This window comes from Peromyscus maniculatus, chromosome 9, assembly GCF_049852395.1.
Source record: "Peromyscus maniculatus bairdii isolate BWxNUB_F1_BW_parent chromosome 9, HU_Pman_BW_mat_3.1, whole genome shotgun sequence".
In the NCBI taxonomy this organism is placed as follows: domain Eukaryota; kingdom Metazoa; phylum Chordata; class Mammalia; order Rodentia; family Cricetidae; genus Peromyscus; species Peromyscus maniculatus.
In genome coordinates, this window is record NC_134860.1 from 73,675,693 (window position 1) to 73,694,106 (window position 18,414).

Sequence of the window (18,414 nt, forward strand, 5' to 3'; positions counted from 1 at the left end):
GGAGCTGGTGCAGAGGCCATGGAGGGGGGCTGCTTACTGGCTTGCTCCTCACGGCTTGCTCACCTTGCTTTCTTACAGAACCCAGGGCCAGCAGCCCAGGGGTAGCACCACTCATAGTGGACTGGGCTCTCCCCCCCCCCCCCCCGCCCCCCATCAATCACTAATTAAGAAATGCACCACAAGCTCACCTACAACCCGATTTTAGGGAGGCATTTTCTCAGTTGAGGTTCCCCCCTCTCAGATGACTTTGGCCGGTATCAAGTTAGCAAAAAACTACCCAGCGCAACAACAAAGGTTAACCACGGTCTCAGTTAGGGTTTCAATGGCTGTGAAGAGACACCATGACGATAGCAACTTTTATAAAGGAAACCATTTAATTGGGGCTGGCTTGCAGTTCAGAGGTTTAGTCCACTGGCACTATGGCAGGAAGCATGGCAGCGTGCAGGCGGGCGGAGGCAAGAGTTCTACAGTCGGATGGGCGGGCAGCACAAAAGCGAGACACCCCGGACCAAAGCCGAGCTCCTTAAACCTCAAAACCCGCCCCCAGTGACACACTTCCTCCGACAAGGCCACACCTACTCCACCAAGACCACACCTTCTAATAGTGCCACTTCCTATGAGTCTAGGGGGGGCTGTTTTCATTCAGACCACTACCATCTTGCCTTCTTTTCCTCACACTCCGCCATATACACATGCTTTCGGGTAACAGGCCAGCACCTCAGGATTGCATACCAGAGAAACCAACGCACCAAAGAGCTGCCTGTGGAACAGACTCATGCTGTCAACACGCACTGCCCCACTTATTCACAGCAGCCCTGTGGGAAATTAAGGCCAGATGCAAGACAGGAGATTTAGGCTCTTTGGTCCTCCCCCCAAAGGGGAGGTGCACTGTTCTCACATACGCACCCCAAAATGGCACAGAACAGCAGCACAGACACAAGAGCTGGCTCACCTCCAGCTCTGCTGGAAAGCAGCGTCATCCACGGGTCACGTGACCACAGGAGCCGGCCAGGTGGACACTTGGGTCACCAACAAGAAGGTCACAGGTAGCGGGGCTAGGGAATGAGATCCGCCCTCAAGGGTGAGGGTCCCAGAGACCTTCATCTTGGCCACAGTGGGGCTAAGCCCTGGGTGGGGACACGGCATCTGAGCAGGGTCGGTCCTCACCCAGCCTTCCACACACCCCACAGTTTCTAAACCTGAAACTACTTCAAGTCATGAAGAAGAAGGCAGTCCTGGAGACAGACCCCCGCCCAACGTCGTGGAAGATCCAGGCTCTTCTGGGGAAAATGAGTAAGAGTCTGAACTTCCTGACCCTGTCCGACTTGGAAGACTTCATGGAGGTCGTCCAGGTGGCACTCAACAACCTCAGTGCAAGGAAATCTCGAATCTGGGTTTAGGGCAGCCACCACTGGGTGGTCCCGGGCCTCCACCGCATGTCTTGGGAAATGAGAGACCTCGGGAGCCACAGGGACCCGTTTATGGCTTTGAGAGTCAGCTTGTCGTTCAGGACCTGTCCCAGCTCCTTTGCTGAGGGTTAAAAAAAAAAAAAGGTGGGGATGGGTAAACAGAATCTGTGGCTGGGCACAGAGAAGGCTTAGTAGTCAGCCCTGACACATCATCACGGTAAGTAACATTGGTCACCATCTGTCCCCTTGTTCCCGTCCAGCTGTACGGAAATTCTTCCCTGGCTGTCAGTACTTGCTGTCCCTGAAGACATAGGCCACCAGGCTCTGTCCATCATTATCTGTGTGTCTTTGGCAAGCAGAGTTTCCCCCTTAGTTTCTCCATCTGTAAAATGGGCCTACAAAGAGTTCCTGCTGTGACAGAGTCGAGAGTATTAAATTCATCCGTGCAGGGCGTATCCCAGGGAGAGTGAACCCCCACAGCCAGCATCACTCAATTACTCGAACCTCGCCCCCCCCTCCAGTGTGCGTCTCTTAGTTAAGGCTGGGGGTCTGCATTCCCCTTGGCTGACAGGGTCAGCCCCCATCCTCTGTCCTGGGACTTTTTTGTCATGATTCTAACTGCCATTTGCCAAGCCCGTGCCATGAGCTAGTTGGGCCACTTGGCTCTCTCTGTGTCAGAGGCAGTATTTCTCTTGAAGACACGGAGGCCAGGAGAGGCACAATGACTCCCTCGACAGCCTATAAGCTACCTGTCTATGAGGTGACATCACCCTCGTAACTGCACCCCATCTCAGAGTATCTCCAAACCTCAAGGTGGCCCCAGAACACTCCTACCCTTCCTCCACTTTGTTGCAGGACTCACACCCATCCCAGTCCAGACTGGGGCCCTCTGGAAGACTGTCCCAGACATCAAGCTGCTGCAGACATCGCACCGGTCACACCCCACTCCCGGCCTTGGCACATTTGGGGAACAGTGCAGAATACTGTTGCTTATGCCAGGCTGAGAAGGCAGTAGAAAACTCTCACTCCAGGACCCTACTGCTTCTGCACTGCCCTGAGGGCCGTCACTAACACTGACCCCATCACAGACGGCCACTTGTCCACCCAGCTCCGTCACAGCAAAAGAAAACCTAGACAGAAACCCAATACCAGTCTGCACTTAGTTCCCTAAACAAGAAGCTGAACTGAGGCCCACAGAACCCACAAATTCACTCCTCAGATAGCTAGGGCTCTTTGGGTCATTAACTCGGTAGCTAGACCAAAGCAGGAAGTGTGTCGTCTCCTAGCTAAAAACACTTCACCAAAGAAGTAGTAGTGACCTCTAGATCAGAGCCCTTCTGTCCTGGGGTACCCAGCCTGTCCTAAAGAGGCTGTCTGGACATCTCAGTTCACAGGCTTCTGTCCCCTGAGCACTCTGGAAGACCCTAGTGGTCTCTGGCTCACCCTGCTTCAGAAGAGAGGGGCAGAGGCAACGTTGGGTAGAAATCGCCTTACAATGGCGTATCCACCTGGAAAAAAAAAAATGGCATTGCTGGATGCAGCCAGCGTGAAGGAAATCTTCTTCAGCTTTGAGTGAGCTGCTCCATCATGCAAGAGTGGGGGTGGGACTACAGCTCCTTCCATTAAAACAGTGGGTGACCCAGGGACAGCCTGTCGATCCAGCTCACAATCACGCAAACTGAAGGCAAAAGGCACTTAACAAAACACAAAATGACCCTGTGGTTTTTTTTTTTAATCCTGGCTGCTGGATTCAGACGCCTTCGGTCCAATCCAGTGTGGCAAGGGAGGGTGGAATTCTATAAACAAAGCTCCGTGATACCAAGCCCGGGGTGGAGCAGTTTGTAGAAAAGTCGGAGTTGAGCTCGGTGCCCCCCCCACAAAGTGCCTTTTATATAGACATGGAGTCCCCATTCTTCCCAGGATGACCTTAACCCCAGCCTCAACCAAGAAAACCGAGCACCTCTCAGCCCAGCCTGGCAACTAGCCATTCTCCAGTGTGAGCAGTGACATCTAAGTGCCACCTCTGTGTCCTACTGCCCTGATGATTTCCCACCCACCCACCGGGTGCCACCCACTTCCACCAGTGTCACCACCCCCGGACCGACCATCCCCTGAGCAGCTGGAGTGGGAAGGTGGCGCTCAGAGGAGCCACACGGCACTTCTGTGGGACCGCCACACTGTATTGGTGAGTGGCGCTCAGAGGAGCCACACGGGCACTTCTGTGGGACCGCCACACTGTATTGGTGAGTGGCGCTCAGAGGAGCCACACGGGCACTTCTGTGGGACCGCCACACCGTATTGGTGAGTGGCGTCACTGCAGAGACAGAGCACAGTCACAGGTAACGAGCTGTGACAAACATGGCACTGTGTTGGCATCCCCACACACCATCACCAGCACTTCAGTGACTTCTCGGTACTACATCCGTGCTCCGTGTATGTAGACCCCTTTTTACTGCACTCTGGATCTTAAACCCCTTGTCCCGCCCTTAACTGCATCCAAGGCTCGGTCTCCAGCCTGATGCACTATTGGGAGGTAGAGCAACTTTTCAGAGGTGGGGCCCAGTGCAAGGAAGTTGGGTAACTGGGACACCTGTCCTCTAAAGAGAGATTGGAACCCTGGCCCCTCCTCTCCTTACTTCCTTGATGCACGAAACAAGCAGTTTTGCTACATCGTTCATTTCCCACCATGACACTCAGCCCACCACAGGCCCAAAGAGACGGAACCAAGCAAGCGTGGGCTGAAGCCATGACCCAAAACAATCGCTCCTTTTGCCTCAGGACCCCACACACTTGTTAGGACGACCTAAGGGTCTTCCGACATTGCCTCTGTCCCCTGACGAAGATGCGGAGTATGCGGCAGTAGATCCCGGCAACCTGTTGTGTTGGAGAGGGGGTACTATCTAGTTTGTTATGGCCAAGTGTGTCCACTTTAGCTAACATTTCATGTATTTGGGAAGACCATATATACTGTAACTTCAGAGTATCTAATTTACTAATGGGAAAATTCAGGAAAATCCTGACTTTGGATTATTATGTAAGATAGCTAGCCTCTTTAAAACAGAAATCGAAGGCAGGCAGGGAGGGAGGGAGGGAGGGAGGGAGGGAAGGAGGGAGGGAGAACTTGTCACCAAAAAAGTTGAGGTGATCAAATCAAAAGGAACTGAAGAAGGGCAGGGGAAACGGGTCCAGTGGTTACCAGGCAAGCCTGAGGAACTGAGTTCAGATCTCCAGCACTCACACAAACGCCGAGCAGATGTCCTGGTCCAACTACAATCCTGGAACTTGCAAAAGAATATTCTTATTCTTTAAGAGATTGATGCTAAAATATTTAGGAGCAAAATGTTTTAAGTACAACTTGAAAACACTTCAGCAAACTAATGTGTGGTTCTACACACTAATTAAAAATTAAGTGTGTAAAAGAGCCCCATCTGGTAAGAAGATTTGTCTTCAAATACACATAGAAAACTCTGGAAGCTATATGCCGAACACTTAATGGTTTGCTCTGGGAAGGGGCGCTCACTGATGAGACGTTCATGCTTTGTATCTGAATTCAAACACTACAGGTGACTAGTCGTGAGCTCTATTTGCGTAGCTGGAAAATGTCTCTTGAAGCTGTATTTTCTTAAAGGGAAATTAAGGCCTTGGTCAGGTGACTGTATAACCGGATGCCTCTGCACTGGATTCTACGGGCCTCACCCTTTTCACAAAGGTTCCCACTGCAGCAAGGTGTGGCAGCATGCCCCTGTACCACCACTTCCACGAAAGGCAGATGACTATTGAACAGGAGGCCAGCCTTGGCTACATAGTGAAACCCTGTCTCAATCAAAGCCAACCTAGAAGATAGAAAGCGCCCCAGAGGGAAAAAAATCCAAGTCCCTCTGTCCTGAATAGGGTCCACCGCCAACATCTCCAGGTCCCTCTAACCCAGGGCCAACATCTCCAGGTCCCTCTAACCCAGCGGTTCTCAGCCTTCCTGATGCTTCGACCCTTTAATGCAGTTCCTCATGTTGTGCTGACCCCCAACCATAGAAATATTCTTGTCACTACTTCATAACTGTAATTCTGTTACTGTTATGAATCACAATGTAGATGTTTTTGGAGACAGTGGTTTCCCAGAGGGGTCGAAACCCGCAGGTTGAGAACCTCTGTTTTAGCCAACAGCCCCCTTTAAAAGATTGACCGGATGTCCTATTGTAAGGTACCAGCATGGGAGCATTTAAAGATCCGGGGTGGTTAAACCAGGCAGAAAATACAAATTTGTGTGTATTGTTATTACAACACTTCTTAATTTCAATGCAACCATCTGTGCTGACAGTACTTGGGAAATTGGCAGTTTTACAATTTAAAAAAAAAACAAAAACAAAAAAAACATTCTCTCACTCTAACTCCGATCTGGAATGTCTCCCAAATATCCATGTGTTAAAGACTTGTTCTCCAGTCCCTAGTGCTACCAAACGTAGCGGGACTGGTGGGAGGTGGGCCTTTGAAGGGGTTAGAGGACCCAGGCACACACACACATCCTTGACTTCCTTTTTTGATTCCTAACCTTCCAGGGGTATCTTCGCTGTCCCATGCACCCCCGGCCACGACAGGCGCCTCACCACAGGCCCCAAAGCAATGGGGACTGTCATACACAGTGTATTAGTGACTACACTGTCGTGCGCTGTGTGCAAGCCCTCCCTCCCTCCCTATCTCAGCATGCTTATGTCAAGAGTCCCCCAAACTGTCCTGGGTGAGTTGCCGGCCCACCCCTCCACCCCCCCCCCCCCCCCGGGCTCTGTGACGGGGCAGGGAAAGAAGCAAAAAGTGAAACGTTTCCAGCAGAGGTTACCGTTGTTGTATCCCGTGTATAAAAACGCCCACCTGGGACGGGGCAGCTGGACGCTCACCCAGGAAGAGAAAGCTCAGGTTGGCAACCCTACTTGATCTCCGCTGGCTGTTGGGAGTCCGATGGGGTTTCCTTTGTCTGCTCTCCATCAGGCTGATCCAGTTTGTGCTGGACGTCAGGAGTGCCTGACTTGACGATGCTCTGGTTATCAGAGGCTTCTATCTGCACTTGCTAATTGTGCGTGCTATATAATTAATAAACTCACACGTCTGAAACCAAGAGTGGCTGTAGCAGATTATTCTCCAGACTATAAAACAGGACTAGTCTCCAGTCAATGCATCATGCCAGGAGCCAAAACCGTGAGCCAAAATGAGCTTTCTGTGTTCCTAAGCTGACTTATCTCAGGTATGCTACAGTAACAGAAGATGAACCCACTTCTAACTAGTAAATCACTAAGGTATCTCCGACGCTGGGTGTGGTGCACAAATCCCAGCACCTGGGAGGCCAAGGCAAGCAGACCTGAGTTCGAGGCCAGCCTGGTCTACAAAGCAAGTTCTAGGACTGCCAGGGCTACACAGAGAAACACTGTCTCAAGAAAACTAAAAAGAGAGATTAAAATGTCCTTTCACAATGATTATTACACAGGAGAGCCAGGGAAAGCTAAGATTAGCAGAGGGCACTGATGTCAAAAACTGGTTATAGTGAACCCCACTGCTTGTGAGATGTTACCATTGAGCAGAACTAGACAAAGGGAACTCAGGTACTATTTCTTATAACTACACACGAGTCTACAACTTGTCCCAATAAAATCTGCAATCAAAATATTCTTAAAGAGTCCACATGCATACCAAACACGTGACAACAAAGTAGGAAGCAAAGATCTTTATTTTTTAAAAAATTTATTTATTAAAAACAGCAATTTCTAGCTAAATAATATAAAGCATTTAAATTAATTATTTCAAAGTATGTACACTCTGTATAAGTAAACACTTGAAACTGTACAGATTTAAACAAATATTCATTCAGCAAACAAACTGGATCAGTACCACCTTCCCAGCACTTGGAAAGGTGTTGAGTGTTTTCAGAAATAAAAAATCAAATCCCAAGAACAAGTGTCTCCTTGGAGATCACGTCCTGCTCTGTACATCAGACTACTGAGTCACAGTGCTGTACAACAATTATGCCCTCACTTCTTTGGAAAGGCTATTTGAACACCAAATGTACATATAATACACAGAACTGGATATTACAGTTTGTCACATTAGACATGTATTAATATAGTAAGTACAATCTTCCTAACTCATTCATTTTATAGCAAAGAAAAATATGGACCCTCTTACTTTCGAGTTCCCCAAAATATAGAGTAATATGCTCTACCAAGCAACGTCCACCACCGATTTACACTGGGTTGAAGAACAAGTGGCCTGTTGCATCAGGACGGGTCACCCCCACGCACACTGTGCAGGAAGGTGCTCCTGTCACTCACCTGCATCATGAGGTCGCCTGCCCTATTTCAGAGCCCCCGGCACCATCCCACCCTCAAGTCTACAGTGAGTAACTGAAGAAGCAATCTACAAGGCTACATTTACTCTAACACCAGGGGCTAAGCCAATCCAATCTCAAATTCAAAGAGGAATTTGTAGGAAAATTCAGGGATGCTTCTAGTCCTTTGACCTTGACTGGTGTCCTCTTGAAGGTATGGGCAGTGTTTGCCACCTTAGGTGTTCGGCTGTGGCAGGACTGGGGATCCCAGAAGGCTGGTGTCTAGTATAACGTAGGCAACCAAAGAGTAGTCACTTTATAAAGACTGACAGCAACCAAGGCCAGCAGAAGGCCAGCAACTAAGCTCCGCTCCTGAGACCCACTCCTCACAGACTTCCCTCTCTCCAAGATGTGCCAGACGTAAGAGCCCATCACTGGTGACTCCTCCTCACCCACTGGCGCCCATACTGGGAAGCTCTGATACCTGAGACACAGCTGTCTAGTGAGGAGAATACAGTTCAGGAGAGGACCTTACATGAGGCCTTGGCTTATTGCAACTGCCTCACATCAAGTCCACAGGAAGATGATAGCCTGGGTCCAGGAAAAGCAAGATGTCTTCTTGGAAGCAACCAATCTACTCCCAGCTCCACCTCAAGATGGCAGGAGGAACACTGCATCAGGATACAGAAGGAAGATTTTCCAAGTGGCAGTCACCGTGGACTGCCTGGCGGCTAATGCCTTGCAGTGTCCACAGGAGCAATGGTGACCCAGCGGCTGTCCAGGTAGCTGAGTTCCTATGAGGTCCTTTGCACTATTTATTGTAACCCACTTTTATTGCACAATCTCTGTGAAGGAGCGTTTCACTGTGAACCCGTGGCCCCCTCTTAGACCACTCCATTCCTGGAGACCGTCTCGATGAGGCGGCACCCTGCTGTCAATCTTTGGCATTTCCGTCTTCTCCGGCTTCACCCAGGCTTCCCTCTGCAGGCAGCATTGAGCAGCACACCCGTGTTCCTCAGGAGCCATCCCACATGGGGCCTTGGGCATCTTTGCGGCTGCAGGACTCCTCAGGTCTCTCCCGGGGGACAGACCGTTGACACCCAGGGTCCAGTGGTACTATTTAGAAACCGACAGCAGGAGGTTCAGCTGAAAAGCAGCAGAGAGGCCTGTGTTAGTTCTCTATGGACTTTCACCCTCAGAAGTCTCCAGTCCCAAAGGCACGAGGAAAGAAAAAGCTGAGATTTTTACAGCTGTCACTGGCAGTACAGTAACCCAGCGATGGGAGAGCTCGACACAGCGCACAAGAGGAAGGCTGGACACTCAACTCATGCCACGGTTCTCTACCCAGGGCTCCGGAAAGCACCACCGTAAGCTGAGTTCTTTCAGTGATGGTTTTACTAGTTTTGTTTATTTGTGTAAGGTATAGCCAGGCTAGCCCTAAACTCAACATCCCCCCATCTCAGCTTCCTTAGTGCTGGAATTTAAATGATTTTTAAAAAGGACAGAGACTCACGTTGTTCAGGCTAGCCTCAGACTCACTGTTTAGCTGAAGGTGAGCGTCACCTGACTCCCTCTCCCAAGTGTTCAGGTTAGGGGCATGCACTAGGCAGGGCTGCAGGGGTTCTGTGGTGCTGGGGTGCTGGAGACCGACCCCAAGGCCTCCTGCACTGGAGGAAAGCACCCTGACAACTGAGCGTCACCTCCAGCCCTTAGGTGACTTTTTCAATGCCAGGAGCAGGCATGCTAGGTGAGTTCTGGCTTATCCACGAACTCTTATCCTCACAGGGAAGAGACTTGTCATTCAGGCAATGTGCCAATAGGTGACGGAGGCCGGAGACTCCAGAGCCAGCTCTCTGTGGTCCTCCAGGCCATGGAGACCTGCAGTAAACAGCTGACTCCCCTTCTACATGGTAGCTGCTCTGGTTATTAGTCGTCACTTCATCTTCTCTACGACTGTGTACTTGTGGGAGAAAGGAGACAAAACCCCCTGGGCTGTTCCTGCCAGGAATGCAAACCCTGAAACTAGCTGCGTGAAAGAAACACGCGATCATCCCACTTCAGAGGACCCCTCCTAACCGACAGGCAGAGCGGCCAAGGAAGGTTTCCTTTTGTATGGAGGAGTACCAAGCAAGCATCTCCCACTTCCTCTCAAAGGAAGGGCTGGAGGAAAGCTAAAAGTAAGAGGTTAAAACCATCAGAGAAGTCAGGAATGGGGTAAAGAATGCAAAGGAGCTTCCTACATCATTCCTGTCTTTTCTGCCACATGCTGGAGCTGCCATTTGGTTCTGGAATGCTCCCCAAAGGCCCATTTGTCCAAAGCTTGGTCCCAAGCCACTTAGTGCCAAGAGGTGGCGGAACTTGTAGGGAATGGGGCCACAAGGAGGTCTCAAGTCTCTAAGGGAGGAGACCAGCTCCTTCCTCTTCCTTTTTGCTTCGTGGCCACAGCAGAGCAGCTTAACTGCACCACATGCTTCTGCCACAACTGCCCCAAAGGGACCGGAAGCAACGGAGTCAAGCAAGCATGGACTGGAGCCCACCAACTAGGCCCCAAACAGGCTCTGTCTGTCACAGCGATGGAGGGCTCAGTAACACAACGGACTCTGATCGTCCAGCTACTCCATACCTATTTCCAAGCAATTCACAACGACTACAGAATAAAGACAAGTAGACAGCTAAGATTCAGATTCCTAACCACCATAGTTGACCAAGCCTTCATCCTCAGACTCCCCCCCATTTCTACTTTCACTCAGAGACAGAGCACTGTGATGAGCACCTCCGTGAGCCCCATCAGCCCAGCACCGCACATCTGTGCCACACATTCAGACTTCCTTTAACACAAGTGAGCGTCTCTGTCTACTACTATGATATACTATACTGTACTGTCCTGTACTGTACTATACTATACTATCCTGTACTATACTATACTGTACTGTACTATACTATACTGTACTATACTATACTGTCCTGTCCTGTACTATACTATCCTGTACTATACTATCCTGTACTATACTATACTGTACTGTACTATACTATACTATACCTGTCCTGTACTATACTATACTGTACTGTCCTGTACTATACTATACTGTACTAGACTATACTGTCCTATATTATACTGTACTGTCCTGTACTATACTATACTGTACTGTCCTGTACTATACTGTACTGTACTACACTATACTGTACTGTACTGGCCTGTACTATACTATACTAATACCACACTACACTACTCTGTACTACTCTGACTGCTTCTGAGACGCATTCTCTATGCAGCAGCCCCCAGAAGAGCACTAGAAAACAGAACAAGAGTTCCACAAATTCACCCTGTTCCACAATTCTGACTTGGGAACGACAAGATATTTTATATAATTCAAAGGCAAAATTAAGGCCAGCAAGATGACTCAGTGGGTAAAAGGTGCCTGTCACCGAACCCGAGGACCTAGGTTTGATCCCAGGACCACACAATAAAAGGACTGTCTTGCCTAAGTTGTCCTCTGCCCTCCACATACACGCTGTGACGTGTGCTCACATGTACGTGCGCAGGCACTCACGCACACACAATAAAGGTAATTAAAAAATACTACAAAAACAAGGAAAAACAAATCAAAGTGGGGAAACTTTCTAAATATTATAGTAAGCCTAAATGGGTATTTCAAATGACTTATGTTTTTTTAAGTTTAGAGGCTAGAGAGAAGACTCGGTGACTAAGAGCACAGACTGCTCTTCCAGAAGACCTGAGTTCTATTCCCAGTACCCACATCAGGCGGCTCATAACCACTTGTAACCCCAGAGGATCCAACACCTATGGCCTTGGTAGGCACACACACACACACACACACACACACACACACACACACACACAATTAAAAACAATTTTTAAAAGTTTAAAATCCTAGCCAGGTGGTGGTGGAACTCGCCTTTAATCCCAACACTAGGGAGGCAAAGGCAGGTAGATCTCTGAGTTTGAGGCCAGCCTGGTCTACAGAGCAATTTCCAGGATAGCCAGGGCTACACTGAGGAAACCTTGTGTCAAAAGAAAGGAAAAAAATTGAAGTTTGACTGTAGAACACTAGTAACACTGGTAGCCATAACTTTTTCCAATACGACCCCAGCTATTCACATACACAGCTGGGAGGAATAGGGAGGGAAGGAGGAAGGGAGGGAGGGAGGGAGGAGGGAGGGAGGGAGGGAGGGAGGGAGGGAGGGAGGAGGGAGGGAGGAAGGGAGAGAGGGATGGGGGAGGGACGGGGGAGGGAGGAAGGAGGGAAGGATGGGAGAGATGGATCAGTGGTTAAGCGCACTTGCTGCTCTTGTGGAGGACCCAAGTCTAGTTCCCAGCACCCACATTCTGTAGCTCACAACCACCACTTCAGCTTGAGGGGCCCCGACCACCCTCTTCTGGCCTCCATAGACACCTGCATACCCACACAGAGACCCAGACATACACAAATGATTTAACATTTTTAAAAAGTAAATCTAAAAAAAATAAATAATAAAACCACATGCTGTAAAATGTGTGAGCCTTGAAGGTGTGCTGGGTGCCAGACCCCGTTAGGAAAGACAGGGCACGACGCCACACGATGACATGCCCCGCATAAGCAAATTCATGAAGATGAAGGGAGAAGGTGGGGGGGGGGGGGGCTGGCGACTGTTAACTGTGAGGGGTTCTTAAGGGAGTAATGAAAATGTTCCAGAACCAGATGCTAGTGACGGCTGTCTTGTAAATATACTAAAAACTGCTGAGCTCTACATTTTAGCAGGAGAATTTTGTGGTATATGAAGTGCATCTCACTAAAGAAGAATGCAGTTCTCCCCACAGCTTTCTTCCCCGTTACAGTAATATTCCTACAAGTATCTACACTGGTGGTCTCACGTCCTCCCCAATCTCTCCTCACACTTCTCTGAGCTCTCCCGACCACTAACCTGACCACTAACCTGACCACTAACCTGGCCACTAACCTGACCACTAACCTGGCCACTAACCTGACCACTAACCTGACCACTAACCTGACCACTAACCTGACCATTCCTGAGACTCTCTGGTCCTGAAGGCAAGAAATGAAGTTATTTTCCAAACGCCAAGCTACTCCAACTATATAACAAGAGTCTGGTCAAAATTTCCTGGCTGAATTGAATAATGAAATGAATGCTGACACAAAGTGAGCTCTAATTTAGGTTTTTAAATTTAGAAAGAAGAAAAAACACACAGAAAAAAGTCCAGCATCGATTCTAATTCCTAAAATAAGTTCCATTTCAAGCACTTGTGTGCTGGCCTGTGTTTGGAACAGTGATTTGGCAAGCTGACTACTGAGTCTTTCACCAACATTATCAGAATGGATTAAACAAGAAACGAAAGCTCTAAAACCATTCCCCAGAGTCAGACACAATTCCAAGTCTGAATTCTTACTCATCAAACTTCAACAATGCAGGGGTGCTCGAACATGTTATCTGCTCAAGGGAAATAAATAAGGGGCCTGAAAGACTCAGAGGCCCAGAGTCTGTGGATACCTGTTCCATGGAGGGGCAAGCAATGATCTGGATGTCTTCAGGGCTGAACTCTTCCTTTAGCAGAGCATGGAACTTCTGGTAGACTTGCTGAATGTTATTCTTAGAAAGAAGAAGGAGAGACCGTATCAGGCAGCCCAGGGGATATATGCACACGTCATAAACAAGAAACACTACGAGTATTAAATCATCACAGTTCTCGCCAAAATGAGGAGAGGAAATATATTTTTATGAGATTACCAAAGACATATAATTTGTACTTTAATATTTTACATGCTAGTACAACCTGATGAAGACTTATCAGATAATTCCTGGAAACATTAAACTCTCATATATCTTATCCCCCCAGAGCATAATAAGTCTTCGGCAATTTCTTACACAAAAGATAATAAAGTTTCAAGACACATAAAATGCACTTAAAAAAAAAATCAACCAATGCCTTGGGTAAAGCTGTGAACTCAACACGAACTGGAAGTTATGAGTCTTAAATCTACTCTGACACTTAATCCCTTGGTGGCTGTTACAAGTCATTTATTTCTTCTACTCCCCAGTAAAATGGGGCATAAATCCTGAAATGCTGTTCTCCCAAGTATTGGGCCACAGTGCAAGGTGCAGATCTGATTGTTTTGTTGTTTATTTATTAATTTCTACTTTCAAAATTAACAAAAAACTTCAGAGGAAGTGAGCAAGGAATAAGATATAAGCAGACAGACGTAGGCTCTGGCGCCTCTAAGATCACAGAAACCATTAACATCACTAACGTCCTGAATGTCTGTAGGAAGAGAAAATGACAGGAAGAAAAGCACACTTTAGTCACCAACCAACATGCTGCCACACCACTTACCCTGACAGGCTTAAACAAGATGAACTCGGTGTCCTTATTGGACAAGTACAGTGACATGCTTCTCAATGTCAGTGGCAGCTTCGTTTTTATTGTCTTATAAGCAGTGGCCACGAGGTCATTGACCTTTGCTGCAAAGAAATTACCCTTGTTAGTGTTACAAAGAAAAAGAAAATTTTCCATTTTAACTCAGAGGGAAATAGAAAAAAAAAGCAAAGATTTTTTTCCCCCTAAAATCTTTATTTCCCCAAAGAATCTGTTCCCTACATCTTGTTATTTATCAAGTTTAATCACAAGCCCTCTAAACATTCATTAAGTATATGCTACATACAAACTCTAAACCCAAGAACTGATACAGCCAGAAGTTCCCCCAGCATGATTCAGGGCATTCACAAGCTCTGTAATTTGTGCCTTTGGAATGTGGAGGCAAAAGATGAGGTTTAAAACTTTAAATTATTTTCAGAGAACAGCAGGAGTGAGTTAGTAAGAAACAAGCCTCTCCATGTGCAGAGCTCACCCAGGCAGGTGGCTCCAGCTGTTTGGCCCATTCAGAAGATGCTCGTCTACACATAGTGAAGCTGAACTATGTACCCATTTATTACGTTCTTAAACTTCTGGGCCAGACAGAAAATAAATTCCACATGTTTTTAAGTAAAGATCTATGCACCCAAAGTGTAGCATCTGAAAGGGCTATGTGGAAATAAGTGTAGTCAGCCATCTGCATGAAATATTCAAGAGGAAAAGATGATTCACAATTTCTAATATGCTCAACCTCACTCAAAATTCAATATAAATTAAACCAGTGAAATACTGGTAAAAGGATTTAGATTTCCATGTTGACAAGGTGTAGAGAAATAGGTAAACAACCTTCAACATCCTTTGGTTAACATAAAAAACATTCAAAGGAAAACAAATGAAACAAAAAACTCCAAGCCAGACGCAATGGTGCACCCTTGCAATCCCAGCATTCCAGAGAGCATATATATATATATAGTTTACTACAGAGTATTGGAAAGCCGACTGAAACATTCACTGTAGTCATTAGTACAATGACTGAAGGAATCACGGGGTGGTGAGGTGTTCTATGTACCCACTGAACAGAATGACAGTAGGACACCCCGGGATCAAAGGGCTGCAGGACAAGAGCCTTGTGTTCCGTCCTAGTGAAAGATAAGGAGGACGACCCAATCTGGTGGGGACTACTGCAGCCTGTGTGTGCTGGTGTTCATATCCAGACAGCTCGGGGAAAGATGCCACAGCCACCGTTATCTTCGAGAGGACTAGTTTACATACACAGAGAATCGGGCAATTTTTATATCATGTAAAAAGGTTTAGTTGACGGAAGTTTAGGCAAAACCATGGTAGGAATGTCAATGCTCTCAGGAATTGCTCATTTTTGTTAAATAAAGGAAGTCTCCTTCAAGGTCCTTCCTCTCTGGGTTCTGGCTCCATCACCACTAAAATACTTTAGGGGTCACTGAATCAGACTTGAAAACTCTCAGTAACCACAAAGTGGGTGCACAGGCTAGTGAACCCACTACCCACCAAACAGATATATCTCCTGGTTTCAGTTAACAAATTGACATTTAATTTATAACGCATGACATAACCTCCCCAGAACCTGAGCTTAGGGCGGAAGGCCCAACAGTTTCTAGACTGCTCTCCCTGATCCACCTCAAGAGGCCCATAAATCTCTCTGACATTGAAGTGAGGGTGTTACTCACTACAGACCATGAAAACCAAGCCCATACTTCCAAGGTGGCTGAAGGGGAAGAAGACATATTTACAAGATAGTGAATGATCCCATCAGGGGGAAAAATACACTAAATAACATAACAGAAAGCCCTATTCCAATCTATCTTGTTATCTAATGCTTTACTAGTGGCGAATTAAGTAAAAAGGAAGCCCACGATACCCCCAACATGGAACTGTTAGAATACCTCTTGAGAAAAATCACAGGCCCTACTTCAAGAGAAAGGATCTTTCCAGAAAGGAAAGAGCGTCAGTTATCTGTGCACCGAGAGCCTGGGCTTGGCTGCATTAACATGCTATGCCTGCCTGCCTGCCAGTGTTCTCTATTTGAAGAAAGGTGCATTGTACGTCAGAGTTCCATTTACAGAAACACTCCGACTACAAACCAGCTCCTACTTCTAAATAAGCACTGTAAGAGACTGACCTTAAGCCAAAGGCTGAAATGAATTCAAGAGTGTCCTAACTGTGAGGAGCAGGGGTCGGCACAATGGCAGCCTGCAGTTAGAATTCCAACACTGGCAGTGGAAGACTGACTGCCTTTGGACAATATGCTACTCTATCAAATATGCTTTGGTTTTTGTTGTGTTGTCTGTCTGTTTGTTTCTGTTTTTCAACACAGGGTTTCTCTGTGTAGCCCTGGCTGGCCTGGAACTTGCTCTGTAGACTTGGCTGAGGCTGGCCTCAAACTCCAAGTGCTGGGATTAAAGGTGTCCCCCACCCGGCCATGTTTGATTTTTAAAAGATGTCACTCTCAAAACGAGACAAGTGTTTGAAACAAGGGAGAGACAGATACACTGTCTCCACCGTGGTCGCCAAACAAGCCGAAGAACATCCTCAGTGCACACAAGGGACTTTGAAACAAAACTGTCTCCCTCCAAAAACAACTGCTGACGGCTGGCTAAACTCTAAATTTTTGGGGGTTTTGTTGTTTTTTTGTTTGTTTGCTTTGGTTTTTTGAGACAGGGTTTCTCGGTGTAGTTTTGGTGCCTGTCCTGGAACTCACTCTGTAGACCAGGCTGGCCTCGAACTCAAGAGATACCTGACTCTGCCTCCCAAGTGCTGGGATAAAAGGTGTGCGCCACCGCCGCTGCCCAACTAAGCTGTCTAAATTTTTTATGCTAAAGGCTTTTTCTTTTTGGCAGGTAGAGGGATCTCCAGTGTTAGGCACTAGACATTTAGAGTCACACCCCTCTGGGTTATTTTTAGCACATTTTAAATGACATTTTCAGCTAACATTAACCAGAATAAATTTTGTTACATTATATTTCTGGCCATCCTATGACCCATATTTTGAAATTGAGACAGTGGTGAAGACACAGCGTCTTAGTCACGGAGAAACTGTTTCTAAGTTGGAGGCCTGCTTCTTGAGAGATCCAAAGAGCGCCTCTGGCTTCCTGTCCACAGGGATTGGCAGCTGCAGTACCTAACTGGAATCACCTTTATAAAACCATTGCTTTTCTGAGAAGTAAGAAAGCCATGCCTGTTAGGTCTGCAGTTCCTTTGAATGGGGGATGATACAACCTCATGCAGGTGACTTTTAAAGGCCATATAGCATGTGTACCAACAGTTTGGGGAAGAAGTTATAATGGTGGTTACCTCTGAGAGAAGGGTTACCTCTGAGAGAAGGACTAGTTTGCAGGTGGGGAATAAGAAGTACTTTCCATTTCACATTTTTCACAGGTCAAATTTTAATGCCATATAAAAATTTTGATTGAAGCTGTCCTGTCTCAGGATTTTCAGTCATAGACGCTTTGGGTTAATTTGAAGTAGAAGTAAGAAGTAGCTAGCACTGTCTCTTCGGAAGATGTGTGTGCATCTTCACCACCGTCTCAATTTCAAAACATGGGTCATGGGATGGCCAGAGATATAATGTAACAAAGTGTAGTCTGGTTAATAGTCACTTAAAATGCCATTTAAAAATGTGCTAAAAATAACCCAAAGGGGTGTGACTCTAAATGTCTAATGCCTAACACTGGAGACCCCCTCCACCTGCCAAAAAGAAAAAGCCTTCAGCATAAAAACTTTACATTTATGGAAGAAACTGACTGGAAATATCTCAAGTGAATCGCAAGTCAGGCGGTGGAACTGCCTGCCAAATCCAACTGACTCCTTCATTTTTACACGTTTTTCCCCAAACACTCTAAATTGTCAACAGAGGATGTAACTTGGAGAAAAATAAGGAAGAAACTAGCGGCCCAACATTTCTTCGAGCGCTGAAAATGAGTGCATTCCCACCATCACTCCTTCTGCGCGGCACTGTGTTCCCACTAAAGCTCAAGTCTGCAGGCTCAAAGCCGCCACGGAAGTCAGGCTTTGCTTTTTTTTTTTTTTTTTTGGTTTTTTGAGACAGGGTTTCTCTGTGTAGCTTTGCGCCTTTCCTGGGACTCACTTGGTAGTCCAGGCTGGCCTCGAACTCACAGAGATCCACCTGGCTCTGCCTCCCGAGTGCTGGGATTAAAGGCGTGTGCCACCACCGCCCGGCCAGGCTTTGCTTTTAACTGAGTAAACTTCCAAACCTCCTCCCCTCTGGAAATGAACGTTTGTCAGATGCAAGCAGTGCTGGCCAAGTGAGCCCTGTCATCCCCAAGTGGAATCTG

The 18,414-nt window shown here is 47.2% G+C and overlaps 2 protein-coding genes and 1 long non-coding RNA gene across 6 annotated transcripts in view; 2 read left to right on the forward strand and 1 right to left on the reverse strand.

The window, feature by feature from the left end:
* The window catches only part of Erich6b (glutamate rich 6B), a 51,097-nt gene extending 47,976 nt beyond the window's left edge, over positions 1–3,121 (forward strand). For 2 of the 4 annotated variants that reach the window (XM_076545389.1, XM_042285191.2), the window contains 2 exons: positions 1,191–1,293; positions 1,670–1,816. In XM_076545389.1, coding sequence (XP_076401504.1) covers positions 1,191–1,293; positions 1,670–1,722 — 156 coding nt within the window. In that variant the 3' untranslated portion in view covers positions 1,723–1,816. Of the gene's footprint in view, positions 1–1,190; positions 1,544–1,669; positions 1,817–2,264 lie in introns of those variants that run through there. The other 2 variants (XM_042285188.2, XM_042285190.2) reach the window with 2 other exon arrangements.
* Positions 3,122–4,531: 1,410 nt separating this feature from the next.
* LOC143267430 (uncharacterized) lies at positions 4,532–5,708 on the forward strand. The gene is made up of 2 exons (XR_013042532.1): positions 4,532–5,322; positions 5,353–5,708. It is a non-coding gene; the product is annotated as an uncharacterized LOC143267430 (long non-coding RNA).
* A 1,411-nt stretch (positions 5,709–7,119) lies between these two features.
* The window catches only part of Cog3 (component of oligomeric golgi complex 3), a 59,164-nt gene continuing 47,869 nt past the window's right edge, over positions 7,120–18,414 (reverse strand). The window contains exons 21-23 of the mRNA XM_042285192.2: positions 14,069–14,196; positions 13,228–13,326; positions 7,120–8,865 (exon numbers count right to left, since the gene is read on the reverse strand). Of these exons, the coding sequence (XP_042141126.2) occupies positions 8,836–8,865; positions 13,228–13,326; positions 14,069–14,196 (257 nt within the window). The 3' untranslated portion in view covers positions 7,120–8,835. The remainder of the gene's footprint in view (positions 8,866–13,227; positions 13,327–14,068; positions 14,197–18,414) is intronic.